Source organism: Lynx rufus, unplaced genomic scaffold (assembly GCF_022079265.1).
Source record: "Lynx rufus isolate CCGP_SWC_20201006 ecotype Redwood Valley unplaced genomic scaffold, mLynRuf1.p SCAF_6, whole genome shotgun sequence".
Taxonomy (NCBI): domain Eukaryota; kingdom Metazoa; phylum Chordata; class Mammalia; order Carnivora; family Felidae; genus Lynx; species Lynx rufus.
In genome coordinates, this window is record NW_025814878.1 from 111896437 (window position 1) to 111917029 (window position 20593).

General features: G+C 49.9%; 1 protein-coding gene across 3 annotated transcripts; it reads right to left on the minus strand.

Annotated features, from left to right (window-relative positions):
* Positions 1-715: 715 nt before the first annotated feature.
* ARMC12 (armadillo repeat containing 12) lies at positions 716-17800 on the minus strand. Of its 3 annotated transcripts, none has more exons than XM_047102709.1 (7): positions 17644-17800; positions 12942-12990; positions 11335-11480; positions 10984-11118; positions 3619-3792; positions 3405-3476; positions 716-1085 (listed from the first exon to the last, which is right to left on the minus strand). In XM_047102709.1, exons 1-7 carry the CDS (start codon positions 17722-17724, stop codon positions 753-755), a joined length of 990 nt encoding a protein of 329 aa, XP_046958665.1. In that variant the 5' UTR covers positions 17725-17800; the 3' UTR covers positions 716-752. The 3 variants fall into 3 exon arrangements, with proteins under 3 accessions (XP_046958665.1, XP_046958668.1, XP_046958667.1); XM_047102712.1 differs by lacking the exon at positions 17644-17800 and adding an exon at positions 15821-15968 and having other exon boundaries at positions 12083-12990; XM_047102711.1 differs by lacking the exon at positions 17644-17800 and adding an exon at positions 15821-15965.
* Between the last annotated feature and the right edge of the window lie 2793 nt (positions 17801-20593).

Here is a 20593-nt window from a genome sequence, read left to right on the forward strand (position 1 = left end):
AGCCAGTGATCACTGTCACCTTCCCTTTTCCTTCTCTAGGAGTTGTAGATACACAGTGAAGATCCACCCTCAGCCTTGGTCACAGAGAGAAGAGGATTTGGAAGGGACACCTGTCCCTCTACCACCCCAGCTGTAGGCATGTAGTAGGAATAAGAAATAACCTTGTCGGGGCACCTGGGTGGCTCAGTTGGTTAAGCCTCCGACTCTTGGTTTCAGCTCAGGTCATGATCTCACGGTTCATGAGTTCAAGCCTCACGCCGGGCTCTGTGCTGCCAGTGTGGAGCCTGCTTAGGATTCTTCCTCTCTCTCTCTCTCCCTCTCATTCTGTGCCAATGAATAAATAAATTAAAAAAAAAAAAACAACTTTGTCATTTTTAAGCCACTAAAATTTGGAGGCTGTTTGTTACTGTGGCACAGCCTGGCCCGTACTGAGTAAGCCCTTGCAATGCTGTCTCCTGCTGATTATCTTTGGCCTCTGTCCCCGAGACGTTCCTTCTCCCTAAAACTCCCTTAAAGCACTGGCTCCACATTCAAATTTTAAAAGCAGCAGGGGCAGAAGGGAATCTGTCCCCTAAGCAGAGAAGCGGGGACGTGTTCTGGGAGATGCACCCATGCTTTGCCATGCTCCGTGTAGCAATCAGGCCGGCTGAAATCCCCACCCAGCCCTAACGGAAGGCCCTAAACAGAAGGCCCTAAACAGAAACTGCTCCTCACGCTTTTCTCCCATAGTCATTTATTGGCTCTCCTTAATTTTATTCCCCGCTATTAAAGTAGGAACGGCTGGGCTGGCAGACGGAGGGCCGGACTCCCACATCCTGGGAGCACTGCAGGCTGACTATGACCTTGCAGGCCTGGATCTGAACCTCCTCCTCAGGGTGGATGACCAGAGCGAGCAGCCGGTCTGCCAGTCGTGACTCATCCCCAAAAAGAGCTTCGTGCAGCGACTGTTCGTTGTAATGCCACTTCACGGCACGGTAGTGGGGTGAATTCCGGCCCTCACTTAGCCGCTCGGCAAACACCAGGACCTCAAACAGCAGACTCCCTGGCTGTGTGGACTGAAACAGGTTCAGGAAGTTGGCATGCACCTGTGACGGGAGCGTAGCGACAATGGCAAAGAAATCCAAGACAAGTTCTAAAGTTCTTCCATCTTCCTATTGCCTCAGCTCCCCAGTACCTAAGCTTCAGATTCAACTGAATAGGATTTTTGTAGTTTTCCTTTCATTATCATTCTCTAACACAATAGCAATGTGGTCATAAAACATGAGAGATATGATCATAACATTGATTCTGGGAAATCTGTTGAGTCAAATATTAACACTTATCATGTGGTTAATTTTTATAAATATTTTTATTTTGGGGTGCCTGGGTGGCTCAGTTGGTTGAGCATCTGACTTCGGCTCAGGTCTTGATCTCGTGGTTGGTGAGTTCAAGCCCCGCATCAGACTTGCTGCTGTCAGCTCAAAGCCCACTTTGGATTCTCTGTCCTCCCCTCTTTCCCTGCCCATCCCCTGCTCATGTTCTTTCTGTCTCACATTTTAAAAATTTTTTTTTTTTTTTTTTTTTTGTGAGAGAGAGAGGCAGAGGGGTAGAGGGAGAGAGAGAGACAGAGAAAATCTTTTTTTTTTTTTTAATTTTTTGAACGTTTATTCATTTTTGAGAGACAGAGCATGAGCGGGGGAGGAGCAGAGAGAGAGGAAGACACAGAATCAGAAGCAGGCTCCAGGCTCTGAGCCATCAGCACAGAGCCCCACGCGGGGCTCAAACTCACAAACTGTGAGATCATGCCCTGAGCCGAAGTCAGACGCTCAACCGACTGAGCCACCCAGGGCGCCCCACAGAGAGAGAGAAAATCTTAAGCAGGCTCATGCCCACCGCTAAGCCCAATATGGGGCTCGATCCCATGACCCTGGATCATGACCTGAGCCAAAATCAAGAGTTGGACGCCTAACCAACTGAGCCACCCAGGTGCCCCAATTTTTAAAAATATGTCGTGTGTTTGACATGAATGTGCATTTACTAATTGTGAAGTGTTCTTTACAATTGTAGGTGTGTCTAGTGGCTCAAGCTTATTTAAGTTATTCACAGCAAATATACCCTTACTAGTTTTCGGTTTTTATCTATTAATTGCTGAAAAAATAATTAAAATCTCCCAAATCTTCCATTGTGGTGGAAATGTGTCAGTTTTTTCCTTAGAATGATTCAGCCGTGAGAAGGAAGAAAATCCTACCATTTGTGACAACATGGATGAACTTTGAGGACATTATGCTAAGTAAGATAAGCCAGACAGAGAAAAACAAATACTGCATGGTATCACTTATTGGTGGAGACTTAAAAAAAAAAAAAAAAAAAGTCACACTCGGAAACAGAGAATAGAAAAATGGTTGCCAGGGGCTGGCAGTGTAGAAGAAATAGGGAGACATTGGTACAAGGATATAAACTTTCAGCTATACGATAAATAAGGTCTGAGGATCTGATGTAAAACATGGTGATTAGAGTTAATAACACTGTATTATATAATCAAAATTTGCTAAGAGAGTAGAACTTAAATGTTCTCACACACACAAAAGGTAAATATGTGAAGTGATAGATATGTTTGTTAATCAACTAGATAATGAGAATCCTTTCACAATGTATTATCTATATTATATCAAATCACCACTATGTACACTTTAAATATCTTACAATTTTACCTGTCCATTATACCTCACTAAAACTGAAGAAAGAGGAAAAAATGTTTTCCTTGTAATTTTATCAAGTTTTTGCCATATAATTTTTTTTTAATTTTCTTTAATGTTTATTATTTTGAGAGAGAGACACACACACACAATGCAAGTGGGGGAGGGGAAGAGAGAGAGTGTGACACAGAACCCAAAGCAGGCTCCAGGCTCTGAGCTGTCAGCACAGAGCTGGATGCAGGGCTGGAACTCACAAACAATGAGATCATGACCTAAGCCGAAGTAGCACGCTTAACCGACCGAGCCACCCAGGTGCACCTTGCCATATAAATTTTGAGGTTATGTTATTAGGTTCATATAAGTTAAGAGTTACTTTATCCTTCTGACCTAATTATTATGTAGTGACCCTGTCTATTCCTAATAATGGTTTTTGTTATAAGTAACTCTTCTCTAATATGAAAATACCTACATTGTCTTTTGTTTTGTCGCCTGGATTCCTGGCTCTCAGAGTTCAGAAAGCCCTTTAAAGGAGAATCCTCCTCCTAACAAAATGAATTCTATTCTATTGGGAGAATGGAAGAGGGGATGTTTTTCAACATATCTAGTGCAAAGGCATGAAGAGAAACAAGACGATCTTGTTAGGGCTAAGTCTGCCTGGGGAATCCGTGATTCTTCCTTCCCCAATATCTGAGTTGGTATCCATCAACCCTTCTTCAGTTCCTTTCTCACCTGGCAGTTGAGAATATCATAGAGAAGGTCGTTCTTCTGTGCCAGGTAGCTCAGCAATCGAATGGCTTGCACCTGAATAAAAGAAAGAGCAAAACATGAGAAGGCAGATTACTCTGGGCCCGAGCAGGGAATGCACAAATCTCTGTTCCTCCCTCTAGGTGCTGGTGCAGGGCTGGTCAGGAGTGGCAGGGCCTGGGCCACGGTCCTCAGGCACCTGTGCCAGGATATAGTCCGACTGCAGGATCTCCATCAAGGCAGGCATCACCCGTCTCAGCTGTGGATGCACATAGTCAGGCAGTGGGAGGTTGTTGAGGAGTCTGAGGCCTGCAATGTGCAGCTCCGAATCCCAGATGCTGGCGATCAGTTCCAGGACCTTGATGGAGTGTTCCTGGGGGGTGGGGGTGGGGGGAGAAGGATCTGCTTTTATGTGATGATCCCCAACACTGTCCCAGCCTCTGCCTTCACTCTTCCCTGCCCCACCCATGATGCCTGAGCCAAACCCAGTAGACAATTCCCTCTAACTTACACTCTCGTTATTTGACCTCTTAGGCCACTCCTACCTCCTTTCTCCCCTTGGCTTCTCGTCCACAGAAGTCTTTCCTGGTTCTTAGGCCTAACCTTTTCTTCTCTATCTTCATCTCTCCCTTAGTGATATCATCCAGACTCACAGTGTTAAATACAATTGATGCTGATGCCTTTCAGCTTTCTGTCTCCAACCCAGACCTCTCCCTGAACTCCAGATTCATATATTCAGGTCCCAATTCTATCTCAACCCAGAATGCTTTTTAGAGTATTTTATTATTTTTGAGAGAGAGAGCATGAGCAGGAGAGAAGGGCAGAGAGGGAGGGGGAGAGAGAGAGAGAGAGAGAGAGAGAGAGAGAGAGAGAGAATATCTTGACCCTGGGATCATGACCTGAGCCAAAATCAAAAGTTAGACATTTAACCAGCTGAGCCACCCAGGCATACCACAACCACCCCCTTTTATATATATATATTATATATTATATATATATATATATATAATAATATATATATTATATATATTATATATATTATATATATATATATATATAATATATATATTATATATATTATATATATTATATATATAATATATATAATATATATATAATATATATATTATATATATATTATATATAAATATATATATTATATATATTTATATATATATATAATATATAAATATAATTACATTATATATATAATTTATTGTCAAATTGGTTTCCATACAACATCCAGTGCTCATCCCAACAAGTGCCCTCCTCAATGCCCATCACCCACTTTCCTCTCTCCCCCACCTCCATCAACCCTCAGTTTGTTCTCAGTAGTCTCTTATGGTTTGCCTCCTTCCCTCTCTATAACTTTTTTCCCCCTTCCCCTCCCCCACGGTCTTCTGTTAAGTTTTTCAGGATCCACATGTGAGTGAAAACATATGGTATCTGTCTTTCTCTGTCTGATTTGTTTCACTTAGCATAATACCCTCCAGCTCCATCCACGTTGCTACAAAAGGCCAGATTTCATTCTTTCTCATTGCCAAGTAGTATTCCATTGTATATATAAACCACATCTTCTTTATCCATTCGTCAGTCGGTGGACATTTAGGCTCTTTCCATAATTTGGCTATTGTTGAAAGTGCTGCTATAAACATCGGGGTACAAGTGCCCCTATGCATCAGCACTCCTGTATCCCTTGGGTAAATTCCTAGCAGTGCTATTGCCGGGTCATAGGGTAGATCTGTTTTTAATTTTTTTGAGGAACTTCCACACTGTTTTCCAGAGCGGCTGCACCAGTCTGCATTCCCACCAACGGCGCAAGAGGGTTCCCATTTCTCCACATCCTCTCCAGCATCTAGTCTCCTGATTTGTTCATTTTAGCCACTCTGACCGGCGTGAACCACCCCCATTTTTAACGATTTTATTTTTTAAGTGATCTCTACACCCAACGTGAGGCACGAACTCACAATGCCGAGATCAAGAGTCACATGCTCTGCCAACCTAGCCAGCCAGGCGTCCCTTGCCAGAATGCTTAATAGACCTTTCAAAGTTAACATGTATACAGTCCCCAAACCTGTTTCTTCCATCATCTTCCCTGTCTCTGCTGTTGGTTACATCCCCCTTCCAATTACTCGGGTCAAAAATCTTTAAAGTGGTCCTCTTTAACTACTGTGCTTTGTTTTTCTTCACACCACTTTTTCCAATCCTTCAGAAAAATCCTGTTGGCTCTACCTTCTAAATCTATCAACAGTTAAGCTGCTTCTCACCGTCTCCTCTCTACCACCCTGTTCCAAGCCACCATGATTTCTCACTTGGATTTCTGCAAGAGCCTCCTGTCTCCCTGCTTCCATCCTCGCCCCCTGCCTCTATTTTCAGAATAGCAGACGTCACTCTTCGGCTCAAGTCCCTAGTTCGTTCAGGGTAAGAGCTGAAGTCCTTATAGTGGCTTGCAAGGTCCCATATGCTCTGCCCCTCTCCCCCCCACCCCCCCACCGCTATTTCTTTCACCTCATCACCTATTCTCCTTGGCTCCCGTGGTTGCCATCACAATGATCTCTTAGCCATTCCTTGAACATGCCAGATACACACTTATCTTGTTTTTGTGCAGGCTGTTTCCTCTACTTAGAATGCTCTCCCTCCAGGTAGTCATAGCTCCCTCTCTTACCTCCTTGAAGACTTTACGCTAATGCCGCCTTCTCCGTGAGGTCTTCCCTGACCACCCCCTTCTTTAAGACTGCAACCACTCCCGTCCCAGCCCTGCTTATCCCCCATCTTTATTCCATTCCCCACAGCACTGCACATGCAACATACTTACTTTTAAACTTTTAATTTCCAAATAACTATAAATTCTCAGCAAGTTTCAAAAAGAGCCCAGAGAGGTCCTGTGTGCTTGTCACCCCGTTTCCCTCAATGGTCACACCTTACATAACTATACATGATACCAAAACGAGGAAATCGGTGTTGGCACAAAGTGTGAGTCTGGCGCTGTGTCATTTTATCACGTGTGTAGATTCACGTAACCACCACTGCTCTCAACGGATTATGCCATCAGCGGCGTCCCATCACCACAAACATCTTCCTCCTGGGACTCCATTATGGTCACATTTGCCCCTTCCCACCCAAAGCGGCCGAACTACTAATCTGTCTTCCATCTCTACAATTTTTTCACTTTGAGAATGTTACATACATTGAATCACACTTTGGGACCTTCTGAGATTGGTTTCTCACCCAGTGTGATGCCCTTGAGATCCAAGTTGTGTGTGTCAAGACTTCACTCCCTTGTGTTTCTGACTAGCGTTCCATGGCGTGGATTACCAGTTTGTCTAACCATCTATCCATTGAGAGACATTTTACTTGTTTCTAGCTTTTAACTATTACAGGAAAAGTGGCAACAAATAAGATCGTGTACAGGTTTTTGTGCAAACAGAAGTTTTCATTTCTCTAGGATAAGTGCCTAAGAGTGCAATTGCTGGGTTGTGTGGTAAACATATAATTCGTTTTTAAAAAAAAAAAAAAAACAAAACAAAAAACAAAAACCCTGCCAAACTATTTTCCAGAATGGCTGCTGTACCATTTCACATTCCCACCAGCAACGCACAAGAGATCCAGTCTCTCTCCGCCTTCGCCAGCATCTGGTACTGTCACAAATTTTGAGTTTAGAATACTTAATAGGTGTATCTTGATAGGTCGCCGCAGCATTAAGTACGTTTCCCTCAGGTCTACTGATTTGAAGCATCTTTTCATGTGCTTCTTTGCAATTCATAGATCTTCTTCAGTGCAATATCGCCACGTCTTTTGCCCATTTTCTACTTAGATTTTTTTAAATAGTGAGTTTTGAGAGCTCTTTATATGATCTAGATAGGAGTCCTTTGTCAGCTATGTGCTTTGCAAATATTTCCTCCCTGCCTGCAGCTTGTCTTTTCATCCTCTTAACAGGGTTCTTCACAAAGCAAATGCTTTTAGTTTTGATGAAGTCCAATGTATCGATTTTTTCTCTTATAGATCATGCTTTTGGTGTTATTTCTATTTCTATGAACCCTTCATCAAGCTCTAAGTCCCAAAGATTTTCTCCTTTGAAACTGTATCGGAAGCTCCCATACCTGCTTCCTTACCACCCTTCTTTATTTTTCTCCGTAGCACTTGTTACGTGAAATATACCATAGATTTCACTAATTTGTGTATTGCCTGCCTTGCCCTGCTAGAATAGAAGCTTCCACTGGGACCGAGATCTTTCCTGTTCTGCTCACTGTTGTGTCTCCAGTGCTTAAACACAAAGGACTTCATATACATTTGTTGAATGCATAAAGGGATCTTGACTTCCAAGACGTAAGATGCTTGGACTGAGAGATATTACCAAGGACTGAGAATCCCACAAGCTGTACTTTTGTGAGCCATGTAAGAGGGAGGCAAGAATCCTGGAGTGAGGGTCACAGCATTCCCACTGGTACCTGCCTCTCCCTGTCCCAACCCCTTGTTGTCCACTAAGAGCTGAAGGACAGATAAGAGCACATCTGGTGTGGTGTTTCAGGCAGAGGGAACAGCGGGTGCAAGGGCCAGGGAGCAGAAGAGCATGAAACATACAATGTGAATAGCTGGGGCTAGGGCAAGGAAGTGAAGGACTGTGATCTTTATGCTAAGAGCTTTAAGGAAGACCAAGCAGGGGGTTGATGGGACCAGATCCCTCTGGAAAGGGTGGTCTAACTTAGGGAACAGGGGCAAGCTCCATTTTGGACATGCTGAGTTAGGGGGCCACTAGGATGTCTAAGTGGAGCAGCTGGCCATGGGTCTGGAGGTCAAGGGAGTCCCCAGGCTACGGACAGAGATGCAAGAAAGTGCATCCAGATGAAAACTGATTGGCTGCTTTTACTCAGAGAATAGGGATCAGGTCCTCAGGATACGATGGGGAAAGTGTTGCCCAGACCAGCTGCGTCAGAATCTTCTGGGGGGCTTGTGAAAAACCTAGCTCCCCGGCTCAGCTAGACTCTCTAGGTGTGGGGTCCTGAAATCTTCAATGTTAAACAGCTCTGCAGGCAATTGATATGTCTGAGAATTACAGACTTAGGGAAACTGAGAGAGCTGAGGGATAAAGCAGAGGCAGCCAGCAAGTGGAGACCTAGAGACCTTCCCCCAACCCCCCAAATTTTTTCTTCCTTCCTTTCTTTTTAAGTAGGCTCCATGCTCAATATGGGGCTTGAACTCATGACCTCAAGATCAAGCATGGTCTACTGACTGAGCCAGCCAAGTGCCCCTCCTCAAAAAAGTTTGATGCAAAAAATTTAAAGTGTGAAAATACCAAGTTTTGGCGGGGAGAATATAATGCAACTGGAATATTCATGCAGAGCCAGTACAGGCTGTAAATTAATACAACCCTTTTTGAAAAGTTGGGCATACCCTTTCATCCAGCCATCCCACGCCTGCATACATACATATCCTAGAGAAAGTCTCCTATATCCTCAAGGGAGATGTATACAAGAATGCTCATGGCACAATGTAGAAACAATTTAAGTGCCTACCCATGGGCAAATGGATAAATACAATCGCAGGATGTTCATGAACTAGAGTACTATACAGCAGCAGAAAACAAGGAAACAGAGCTACCCACATCAATAAAGATGAATCTTTCAGTGCTGGGGGGGAAGGCAAACCACAGAATACAAACTGCACACTTCCAGATACGTTGAAGCTTAAAAACTTCCTGGGGGCGCCTGGGTGGCGCAGTCGGTTAAGCGTCCGACTTCAGCCAGGTCACGATCTCGCGGTCCGTGAGTTCGAGCCCCGCGTCGGGCTCTGGGCTGATGGCTCAGAGCCTGGAGCCTGTTTCCGATTCTGTGTCTCCCTCTCTCTCTGCCCCTCCCCCGTTCATGCTCTGTCTCTCTCTGTCCCAAAAATAAATAAACGTTGAAAAAAAAAAAAAAAATTTAAAAAAAAAAAAAAAAAAAAAAAAAAACTTCCCAAATTACATTTTGCCTATTATTAACTACCTCGCGTTGCCAGAATGATACCCGAATATATGGTAAAACTATAAAGAAATCAAGGAACAGATGCACAAAATGAAGGAAGTAATTGCCTCTGGTTGGGATTGTGGGGGAGGGGAGCAACAGCATCTAAGCTGTTGGTCATGTTAGATTTCTTAGCCTGGGTTTTGGTTACGTGTGTTTTGTTTACAGTTCTTTCTACCATACACATATAAAATATTTGTAAGTTTTCTATATTTATTTTTAATTAGGAGAGATCACTTGCTAGAGAGAAATTTGGAGGTCAAGGAAGAAAGGTTCTTTGTTACGGGATGGTGTTTTTTTAGGATTGGAAGGATTAGAGCATGTTGAATTAATGGGAAGGAGTTGAGGGGGGGCATATCAGACAAAGAGTCTAATTAAGGAAAGAAGTCCTCAAAGAAGGGGATGGGATCCAGTACTGAGACTAACATTGACCACAGACAGGAAGAAAGCCATTTTCCCATGGCATCAGTGAGAAAGCAGGAAAGGATGGGTGTGAAAACAGGTAAGCCTGGGGACGTGTGGTGGCTTGTATTTTCTCTATATGGTAGTAGTGAAGGCATCAGTGGCCTAGCCACCAGCACCAGACCAACACAGCAGAGGGTGGGTGATATGACAGATCTGGTCTTTGTCCCTGGTTCTAGGCACAGAGCTCCTAAAATCCTTGCATTTGACTGATAGAATGGTGTTTTGCTTTTCATAGTAAGTTCTTCTGCATTACCCCGGAGTTTATGTCAAGCAGGTGACTCTTGTGGATGATAGATAGCTTCCAGATGGGGATGCTGGTGGCCAGAAAGGCCAAGCCATGATTAAGGGGGTTGAAGAAGGGAGGGGTTAGTGATTGAGTTCAATCACAAATGGCCAATGATTAATCAATCACACCTACATATTGAAACCTCCACACATACCCCTAAACAGGGCTCGGAGAACTTCCAGGCTGGTGGACACATCAAGGTGCCAGGAGGGTGGCTCACCTAGAGAAGGCATGGAAACACTGCACCCTTCCCCCCGCCATACTTTGCTCTATGCATCTCCTCCATCTGGCTCCTCCTCAGTTTATAATTAACTGGTAAATGTAAGTAAAGTGTTTTCCTGAGTTCTGTGAGTCTTCCTAGTGAATTCTCAAACCAGAGGAGGAAGTCCAAATTTATAGCTAAGTGTACTGGCACTTGTGACTGGCATGTGACGTGGGAGGCAGTCTCGTGGGGCTGAATCCTTTATCTGTGGGGTCTGCACTAACTCCAGGTAGACAGTGTCAGAATGCAGTTGCATCATAGGACACCCCATTGGTGTTGTCGGATGGGATGGTATCAGAAAGAACCTTGGGGCTTTCTGCTAGTTGGGACTCAGAGATACTCCTAGCACCCTAGTTCAGTTTCAGCCTGATATTCAAAGGCTTTTATGATCCTGCCGGGAATCTATCTGACCACCATTTTCTCACTTGATTACAAGGAAAATCGGACCCCAAAACTTCCGGAGCATGACCATTTATTTACCCCATGCCTATTAAAGAACCCACGGTCTGTGGACAGCCTGTGTGGTCCACCCCACCGCTTGCTTTTGCTCACCTGGACTTTACGCCTGAATTTTCTGATGCCAGAGAAAGCTTTAAGTGTGTTCAGAGCTTGGATTTTGACACTGTTGTCCTTGTCATCCAGCATGGAGCCCACCAATGCGATGTCATCAGTAGTACAAGCAGAGGCCTAGAGTGTGCCAAGAGAGACAGAAGAGGCAGGAGAAGCGGGTGTCCTGGGCCCACAGCCCCCCATGTTACCAAGGCCCCTCAGCACGACCCCTCCCGCCAGCAGCCAGAGAGACAGGTCTCAGGACACAGTCTGTCCAGCCAAGGGAGCAGGGATCGGCTGTAGCCCCCGGGGGCTGGGCTGGTTGGGAGGGACTTCCTGCTTCCTTTCCCTCACCTCGGCCTCCAGCAAGTACACACAGCGCGTGATACTGTGCAGGATCATGCTCTTGGCGTACTCATCCTGTTTGCACTCCAGAGAGTTGAGGAGCCTCCGGAGCTCACCTGAGTCCCGCCCGTGCCGCTCTCGCTCGATTGCCAGGCCTAGAGAGCCACCCCAGCCAGGTTCAGGCTGGGGACTCAGGAGTGGTCAGAGAATGGGGTTGGGAAGGGGGGAAGAGGGAGCTGGGGACAAGACTGTCTTGCTTTTTCTGAAGAGAGGCCTTCTTGCTACATGCAGGACCGCCACAGACAGCTGAGCTGTGCACCAGGGCACTTCGTCTAATGATGTATCGTTTGTATCCTAAATGTCATAGTTTTGTGTTTACTATAACAATTTCCTGGCATATGGCAGTCATATGTGGTATTTCGTTATAATCAGTATATGGCAACAATATTCCAACAGATGGCAATCAAAAAGTCTGGCAGAAGGGTGCCTTTTTCTACTCGGCACAAAGTTGTCCTATGGACTGGTGGAGGTTCTGGGCATGTAGGTGCCCCCACCGTTCCCTTAGGAAGACCTGCGGATGCCAAGTTTCCAAGCAGTGGCATCCTGGGGGCTGGAGTGAGTGTCAAATTCGGAGACCTGCCAGAGGAGTCCTGGAGAGCCATCTACTTCCTGGGGACTCTGAGCTGGCATCTCTAGGGCAGGTTTGAGGAAGATGGAGGAGAGAAAGAGGAAGGAGAGAGGAGCTTGGAGGAGTCACCTTTGGGCCCTCCCACACTGGAGGCCTCGGGAGCAGGTGCCTCCTGGGGCAGAGCCCTCTCCCCAGGGCCCGGACACTCACGGGCGATGCAGATTGGTGAGGTGGTGCAGAGGGGCGGTTGGCATTTTATGCCAGCCTTGATGGCCTTGTAGAGCAGGTAGATGAACCCAGCACCTGTGGCCAAGCCCACTACACCCTTGCGGATGTGCAGTTGCCCCAGGCACTGGGGGACGCTCATGCCCATGTCTTCAGCGCTGCCTTGCTCCCAGGTGGGAGCTAGGCCCAAGGCACCTGGCAAGGGCCTTCTGGAACCAGAACTCTGGCAGGGCCGAGAACCAGGGTACCAGAATCAGAACCTGGGCAACAAAGGAAACTGGGGAAACAGGATGGAGGATGGTGATCGGGAAACAAGATGGCCAGGGGTGCTTGGAAGGAGAGAAGTTTCAGCTTCTGAGGCTGTAGGAAATGAAGCTCGAGACTCTAGGGGAATAAAAATTCTGGGGGCAGGAAGGTCCTTCACGTCCCCTTTTCTTTAGGAGAGCCAGGACGGCTGGGCCCCGGTAGGCAGCTCTAGAGTCTGGCTTTCCTCCATTAGAGGGCAGCAGAGGCCCAATTTCTGGGCTTGTTCCTTGGGAAGTTTCTGGGAGGGGCGTCGGGTGTGCCCAACTGGCAACCCTGTTCCCTCACTCCCTGGCCTCTCATCTTTGATTTCTTCACCGTGGATTGACTGCTGGGCATCTGGGTGTTTCTGCAGGCAGGGCCCCCTTCCATCAAGGGGAGCACTTTGTAAAGTTTTGCAGTCTTGAGGCAAACTCACCTTCCAGCAACTGTAGTTCCCCCTGTAGTGGGTAGTAATTACCTGTCTGGCCAAAAGCTCTTGAGGGCAGCTCTCTCGGCATCTGCAACATCTGATAGAGTCCTGTACTTAGGAGGGGCTCAAATCATGACTTCTGTCAAACAGTGTCAAAATCATGACTTCTGTCAACAGTGTCAAAATCCAACCTAGAGTGAGCAAGAATCTGGTTACATAGGCACTCCAGGCCCAACCGGTGTGACCCTGGAGGAGGACGAGATTGCCCATGTCTGGGTCTCAGTTTGTGCATTTGCAACCTGAGAGGATCCAGATTTACCATTCTATAACTCCAGGATTAAAACTTGGGTAGGTGTGTGCCTTTAAATGATGGGGGTCTAAGGGGTGGCTGGGTGGCTCAGTCGGTTGAGCATCCGACTCTTGATTTCAGCTCAGGCCATGATCTTGCAGTCTGTGGGCTCGAGCCCTGCATCGGGCTCTGGGCTGACAGTGTGGAGCCTGCTTGGGATTCTCTCTCTCACTCCCCTCTTTCTCCCCCTGCCCCTCCCCTGCTCATGTGCACATACTCTCTCAAAGAAACTTAAAAATAAATAAACGATGGGGGCCTAAATCTGGGAGAACCACAACCCAGTGCCCTGCCCCACCCCTACACAGTGAGATGAGGCTTGAGGCCTCCTGTGGAGAAAATGCCACCATCCCAGAAAATGAGAGTTCGACTTCGGAGGACTTGGTCTCCACCAATAGGATAGGGCAGGTGAGACTAGACCCTTCCCTCTTTCTCCCCTTTCCCTGCTTGTCCCCTCTGGCCTTGCCTCCTAGTACAAAACAGGGAAGTGACAAACCCCAAGCCAGGCTCAGGCCCAGAGCCAGCACTGAGCACCATTGTACCAGAAGAGGGCTTCACCTGCCTGGGTTTAACCTCCTGTTAGAAGGGTCTAGGTCCTGGGCTACACCTGGACTTGAAGGATGTGAGGAAATAGGAAAGGAGCATCCCCAAGGAGGCTGCAGCCAGCCGGGCCCGTCCACTCAGAGCCTTCACATCGCACACCCTGGGCTACAGGCAACACTCCTAGGTGGTCATTCTCTTCCTTTCCTCTCTTCTGTCCTCAGCCCTCCTCAGGGGTCATTCCTACCCAAGCACTCTACCCAAGTCACCCAAGGTGGGTGACTACATGGACTCCGTGATGAGGGGTGACAGAGGCCCCTGGAGGCCTCCCTGCTGCCATGGAACCACCTGTCATGCCCCATGGACTCCAGGCAGGAAATGGCTGCCTGATGGGACTGCTTTAGGTTCTAAGGCTACTCTGGTGGATTTGAGGGTAGATCCTTCAGAACAAGGTTGCTGCCCTTCTCTGGGGTAGAAACCAGGGCTACTGGCCTCTCTAGTCCGTGGGCTTGACTCTGCAACCCTCACTTCCTACGTAAATGCAGCGCTCACCTGTTCTTTAAAGAAAAAAAAAAAAAGCATCCTCTTTTGGCTTTAACCCAACTCCTTTCTGCTACACCTAAAGCACACTTCTCTTGGTTCTGCTCTCAGATGATACACAGGGACCAAGAGGCAGAGGCCATGCCCAGAGTGACATTCTCACTAGTCCACAGCACCGTGAAAAAAAAATTACAGAGGAACGTCCATTTGTTGGTGTAAAGTCAATGACTGTCTTTTCTTGGGAATGACTGCTTTTGATTCAGAGGAGGTCTTTCTTATTTTGAGAATTAAAATGCGCTTGCTTTTACGAAATGATAGTGATAATAGATGGTAGTTGTGTTTTGAGTGTTCTTAGGGTGCATAAGTTCAAGATGCAACTTTGTAGGAACTTGGCTTTTGTTTTCTTATTTTGCTTTCTGTCAAATCCAGACAGAGAAGTCTGAGATTCCAGATACGCACAACCAGCCCCAAGTTTCTTTCCTATCCTGACCAAGGCAAAACACGAGGGCTGACCCAGCACACACCTCTCTGCCATCTGCACTGGCTTTCTACTCTCAAAGCTGATGTTCCCATCATGGTAGGTGCAACTTAGTTTAGTGAAGGAGAGTGTGGGCTCGAGCCAGACCACCAGGGTTCAAAACCAGTTTGGCCACTGACTTAGCTTTGCACTCTCTTTGTACCCCACTTTCCCCACCTGGAAAATGGTAATAATAATGTCTGCCTCTTGGGATGGTTTGTGAGGATTAAATCCTTGAAACAGTGCCCAGGGCCCATCAAATGTCAACTACAATTACTATTATAAGCAGGTTTCACCTGGACAAAAACGTTGGGTGTGGGAAGGCAGTGAGCACACAGATGGTGGGTCTCAGTGATACCTGAAAGACATTCACCTCTACCCGCCCCACCCCTTCTTCAGGCTAATCAATCTCAACTCCCCTGACCCATTTAATTGCCTTGAACAACTCTGGAGCCTCTCTGAAGCCCCCCAAAATACTTAAACCAGGAGGGCTCTTTCCCCCAGCCCATTCCCCACCTACGAAGCCCTGGTAATGAGTGTTTCAACCGAGTTAATTTAAAAAGCCTATTACGCTATTGGCGGCCTACTGTGCAAGACACAGTGCTAGGTCTTTATGGCTGGGGACACTGGAGGGGACCAGCGCTTGTATGCACAGGAGAAACTAAGGGGAAATTAGCCTACTGTATATTGGAACGTTCACTGGAGTCCGATGGGCTTGGATTTGGGCAAATTCCATAATCTGAGCCTGTGTTTCCTCCTCCGGAATATGGGTTTACTGACACCGACCAACTACCAGGAAGTGCTGTCAGAACTGAATGACAGAATTTATGTTGCGACCCTTGGTGAGCAGGGGGCAATCCATACGTGCGAGCTCCTCCAGGCAGAAAGCCAGGAAGTGGAGAGACGAAAGGCAGGGGGTGCGGCCCGTGCCCTGCCGTGGACCCCACGCTTTCCGAGACCGTCCCCTCCCCAGCTGGCTCTTACCCAGGCCCAGGAACCAGATTCGGGGGCCTCTCTGTAGCTCGTTACTCCAGCGGAAGCCGGGGGACAAGGAGAAACGCGGCGAAAGCACTGAGATTGGCGCCCCCAGAGGAGGAGGGCCGGGTGGGGGGCGGAGGCCGAGCCTTTCCCCGCCCCGGGCCTCCCCGCTTAGCTCCCCCCCTCCCCGGACTACCTCCTCCCCAGGCGCGCATCCGGCGACGGGCACAGGATGTTCTTTCGCTCCCGTCCCCCCCCCGCCCCCCCGCCGCCCCCGCTCTCACTTTCCCTTCGCTCCCTTCCCCCACTCCCGCCGCGCCCGGCGCCGGCACCTTGTTTAACCCCTGCTCTCCCGCGCTCCGCGGCGCTCGGGCGCCCCGGGGGCTCCCACCCTTCCCGCCTACCCCCCAGGACGCGGAGCGCGCTCGAGGGCTGCCCGGGAAGGGGCGGGCCGGCCCGCGTTCTCGGGATCCATTGGCCCGCCAGGGGTGAAGGAGTGGGAAGGGATCCCAGAGGCCGAAGCCGGCATTCTCCAGACCCCCGCCAGTTCACCGGCGCCGGGCGGGCTGGGGGTGGGGCGCCCGCACTGGAGCGAGCTACGCGCCCGCGGGGGGCGGCCCTGTGGGCGTGGCTAGCTCCGGGACGGGAGGCGGGCGGTAGGGTCGAGGACCCCCAATCTCATCCTCTGCCGGGGTCTGAGTAGGCAGGGGCCAGGGGCTCCAGGAGAGGATGGAGAGGGCTCACGCCCCGCTTGTACACGTCACTGTTTCCAAGGCAACCGGGGTGGGGGAAGCGGGCTGGAGAAGGAGAGACCTTAGAGAAAGGAGGCTACTGGAGGCTTTGGGACCCAGGTGGGGGTGGGGAGTCTGCGGGGGCGGGCTTTTCAATCTGCTTCCTCACTCGCTGATGCTGCAAGAAACCGAAGGGAGGACCGGTTCTGTTCATTCAACAAACGTTCATTGAGCTTGAGCTCTGCTGGGCGCCATGCTTAGGCACTGGGCTATGGTGGCTCAGGGTCTGAACCCTGCCCTCACCCGTTATTGTTAGTTAGGGTAGGATGGCCTTGCGCCCCGGGTCACGTCTGTGGAACCAGTGTAATGATTAAAAAGTGTTCCAGTATGGGGGGGAAGGCTAGTTAAGGAACTTTGTCCCCCAATTCAGGGAAGGCTCCCAGCGTGCAGGGAATGAAGACCAACTATTGTCTGATCACTATGCAACAGGCACTTTTTTGGGCCCTTTGTATTCTCTGTAATCTTTGCCCCTCATTCTGCAAGGTATCACTAGTGACTTTTACAGATGAAGACACTGGTTCAGAGGTTGAGAGAGTTGTCCAAGGCCAAACAGCTAAGTGTTGGAATCCAGATCCAGGCTTATGTGGCCTCCAAAGTCAAAGGGTCCTATCTCATGCTCCCTTCTCTAAACAAATAGATTATATTAAATAAATGAAAGATACTATCCCTGCCATGAAAGAGATTATAATCAATGGGGTTGAAAATATTACGGGACATAAGTAAGCGATAAAATAGAGAAGAGATTGAAGGCAGCTCACAGGGTTCAGAGGGAAGTTGACAAAACGATCGAAATGGCTTGTAGAGTACCAGAGCCTTCCTGCAGGAGGTAGATGTTGAAATGTTGGGGGTCAGGATCACCAGGAGGGAGAGAGAAAGTGTGTGTGTGCGTGTCTGTGTGCGTGTGTGTGTGTGATCTGCTGCCAAGAAAGAGAACAATCCACGGGCATCAGACCAGGGACCCAGAGTTAGGCAGGCTGCAATTTCCAACGGTGAAAAGATCCGTCTGTAAACCCAAAGTCACTGGTTGCGCCCACTCACCTTTCTGCCTTCCACCCTCCTCAGTGATTTTCTGTGTCTTACCAAAGCAGAGGATCCCAGCAGGCAGCTGCACTCATTCATTTCACTGTGCACTCAAGGTCTTTGCAGTTGGCACCTCGCACAAACTCCCTGATGCTAACTTGGATGTCAGCCTCTCCCTTCCCCACCCCTCTCTGAAGATTTGGTAAATAAAAAACAGGGACTTTTCAAAACAAAAGGGCCTGAGCGAGCATGAGGAACCAACAGACTCCAGGGTGATGGGGTCACCAAGTCAGCACAACCAAGTGGATAGGTCATTTGCTGCCCTTCTGCTATGTAACAGGCTCAGGGCTGGACTCTGTGGTCTGGGCGCACCATGAATTAATCTGGGTCCCTTCTTATGGAACACACAGGTTAACAGCTGGTATGCCCAGCGTTTGAGGAATCTGAAGCTGAAAACATACACACTAAACAGCGTTTTAGAAAGATTATTCCAGTAGGAGAAAGGAAAATCCTAGGTCAGAAAGGACAGTGTGACAGAGGCTGTGGGAATTTGGGCCAAAGGTGGAATCTATGGGGATAGAGAAGAAGCGGTGAATGTGAAAAATAAGGAACGATACATCTTGTAATAAAAGCAACAAAGGGAAGAATTTGGTAGTGGATCAGATACAGGATGGGGAAGGAGAGAAAATAGTTAAAAATTAACCCACCTTGGTGGTGAGTCTGGGGGATGGGAGAGCCCACAGTGGGTAACGGGGAAGAGCTGGTGTGAGGGACAGGAGGATGAGTTCAGTCACTTCCAGGCCATGTGAGGGCAAGTGTCCTGTAGGTGACTGGACTTGGAGAAGGGCAGTGGGCTGTCTTTTGAGAGTGTCCCTGTCACTACAGGTGTGCAAACAGCTCCAGAACCATCACTGGCCTGGGATAACCTGGACTGATTTCATATACCAAGTAGAAGATTGGAGTTGACAACATTGAGGTACCTCCTGGCTGGGAGATTCTGTGAGCTTTGGCTGGGCGAGCACACATGTGGGAAATATGACTCTATGTGTGGGAAGGGGGTCCATGGCCCAGGCCTGCATTGGCATCCATTTCCTCAGAGGATGCCAGAGATGCCATCAGATGGCCCAGGGGCATGAGGCCCAGGTGAGGCACTTCAGCTGCCTGGGGTCCCTCCCCCAGCCCCACCCTCAAAGGCCCTGGAGCCCAGGCCTGTGCTGACTGCCAGGGCCTTTCCTGGAACTCAGCAGAGGACGGAGCCCCTCCCTGCCAGCCCTGGCACACGCCAGGCACAGCGTGTCCCCTGGGGCACCTTGCAGACACCCCAGGAGGCTGGGGTGTGGGACAGGTCTCCACCTCCAGGAAGAGTCCTGCTCTGGGCTGCCATGTGAGCTCCCTGCCCTGGGCTGTCATCCTCACCAAGGCCCTACCAGACCACAGGGGACAGCAGGCACAGCAGAGGAAGGAGACGCTTTGTGGCTGGGTGGCAGGATTCATGGGTCTTTGTTGTGGCTTTGGGTGGGAGGGTGGGGAAGGCAGAAAAGCAGGGTCTCAGGCTTCAAAGCACCTCCCCACCTGCTTCTCCCTCCCTCTGAGGAAATCTTCAGGGGCCTCGTGGTTTTGAGGGGAGGGGACAGGAAGAGACTCTAAACTCTGGGTCAGCCAAGGACAGAGGTGGAGGAGATCTTCTTGCCCTATATCCCATTTTCTCTCAGCATCCTCTTCCTGTGCTCCCCGCCACCCTAGAAGAAATTTCTACCTCCATCTGCTGCTATGAGTTACATCCCCCACACCAAGACCTCCAGGGGCCTCCCAGAGTGGTGGGCTTTGGGGAAAATGGGCCTTGTACACAGAAGCTGCAGGCTGGGCCACACCTGCCCAGGGGGGCAGGAGGAGAGCTCCCCTCCCAGATGGGCCGAGGCTGCTCAGCTCGGGCTGGGGGGCCGATCGACGCTGGAACGCAGGGGCGAGAAGGCAGAGGGATGCTCACAGGGGCCACGTAGAGGTCCCGCGCGGCAGGCAGGGGCGGGAGCCGGGGAGCCGGCGGTACGCCCGCACCCCCCCCTCCTCCTCCCCCGGGCTCGAGGGAGCCTCCGAGAGTCGGGTCGTCGCTGACCGCAGGCTGCAAGAGCGGTTGATCTGGTGAGCGAGCACACCCACTTACCCAGCTGCTGAGTCAGGCTGTTCTCGCTCCCCGCTCGCCCGCCCGCTCGGGACATTGTGTTCCAGCCCCGGCGCGCTGGCACCGGGCCCAGGCGCTCACACCAGCCTCCTCGCCCTGTTTGTGCTCGCGGCTTGCGCTCGGCGCGCAGCCTCCCCGCCGCCGCAGCCCTGCGAGTGCGCGCTGGGGCCCGGCCAGGGGCGGCCGGGGGGCTGGTGCGGAGCCCCGGCGACGCGCCCCCGGCCCGCGGGGCCCCGCAGCCCAGCCCGGGCGCCAGCCTTACGTACAGCACCCAGACCTCTCCAGCCCCCACCTGAGCCCTGCTGTGGGAGCCCGGGCGCGCGTGGGGCCCGAGCGGCACACTTGGGGGGGGGCAGGTGTCGGTAGCTCCTCGAGGGAGAAGGAGCCGCCCAGGCTGCCGCCCAAGCCCCGCTAGCGCTCGGTCCAGTCTGGAGGAGGATAGCTTGGGAGCGCGCCAGCCCCACACTTGGAAGACCTGGGATGCAGTCACGTGACAACGGAAGCCCGCTGGAGGGGGGCCGATTCAAGCGATCCCCCCACCCCCGCCACGAGGAGCCTCCTCCTCCTCGTGCCTCGGACCCTCTTCCCCGTCCGCTCTTCGCACCAGTCTGGAGACTCCAGGGATTCCCAAGGGCTGGCAAACCAAACCCAGCCCTTTGGGAGAGCTTGGGAAACCCCTGGCAGGACGCCGGCAGTACGTAGAGCCCGGGAGCAGACGGCAGGGTGGAGAAGACGACCCCGAACTGGAACGTGACCCCTCCCTTTGTTCCAGCCCCAAACCCGGATTTA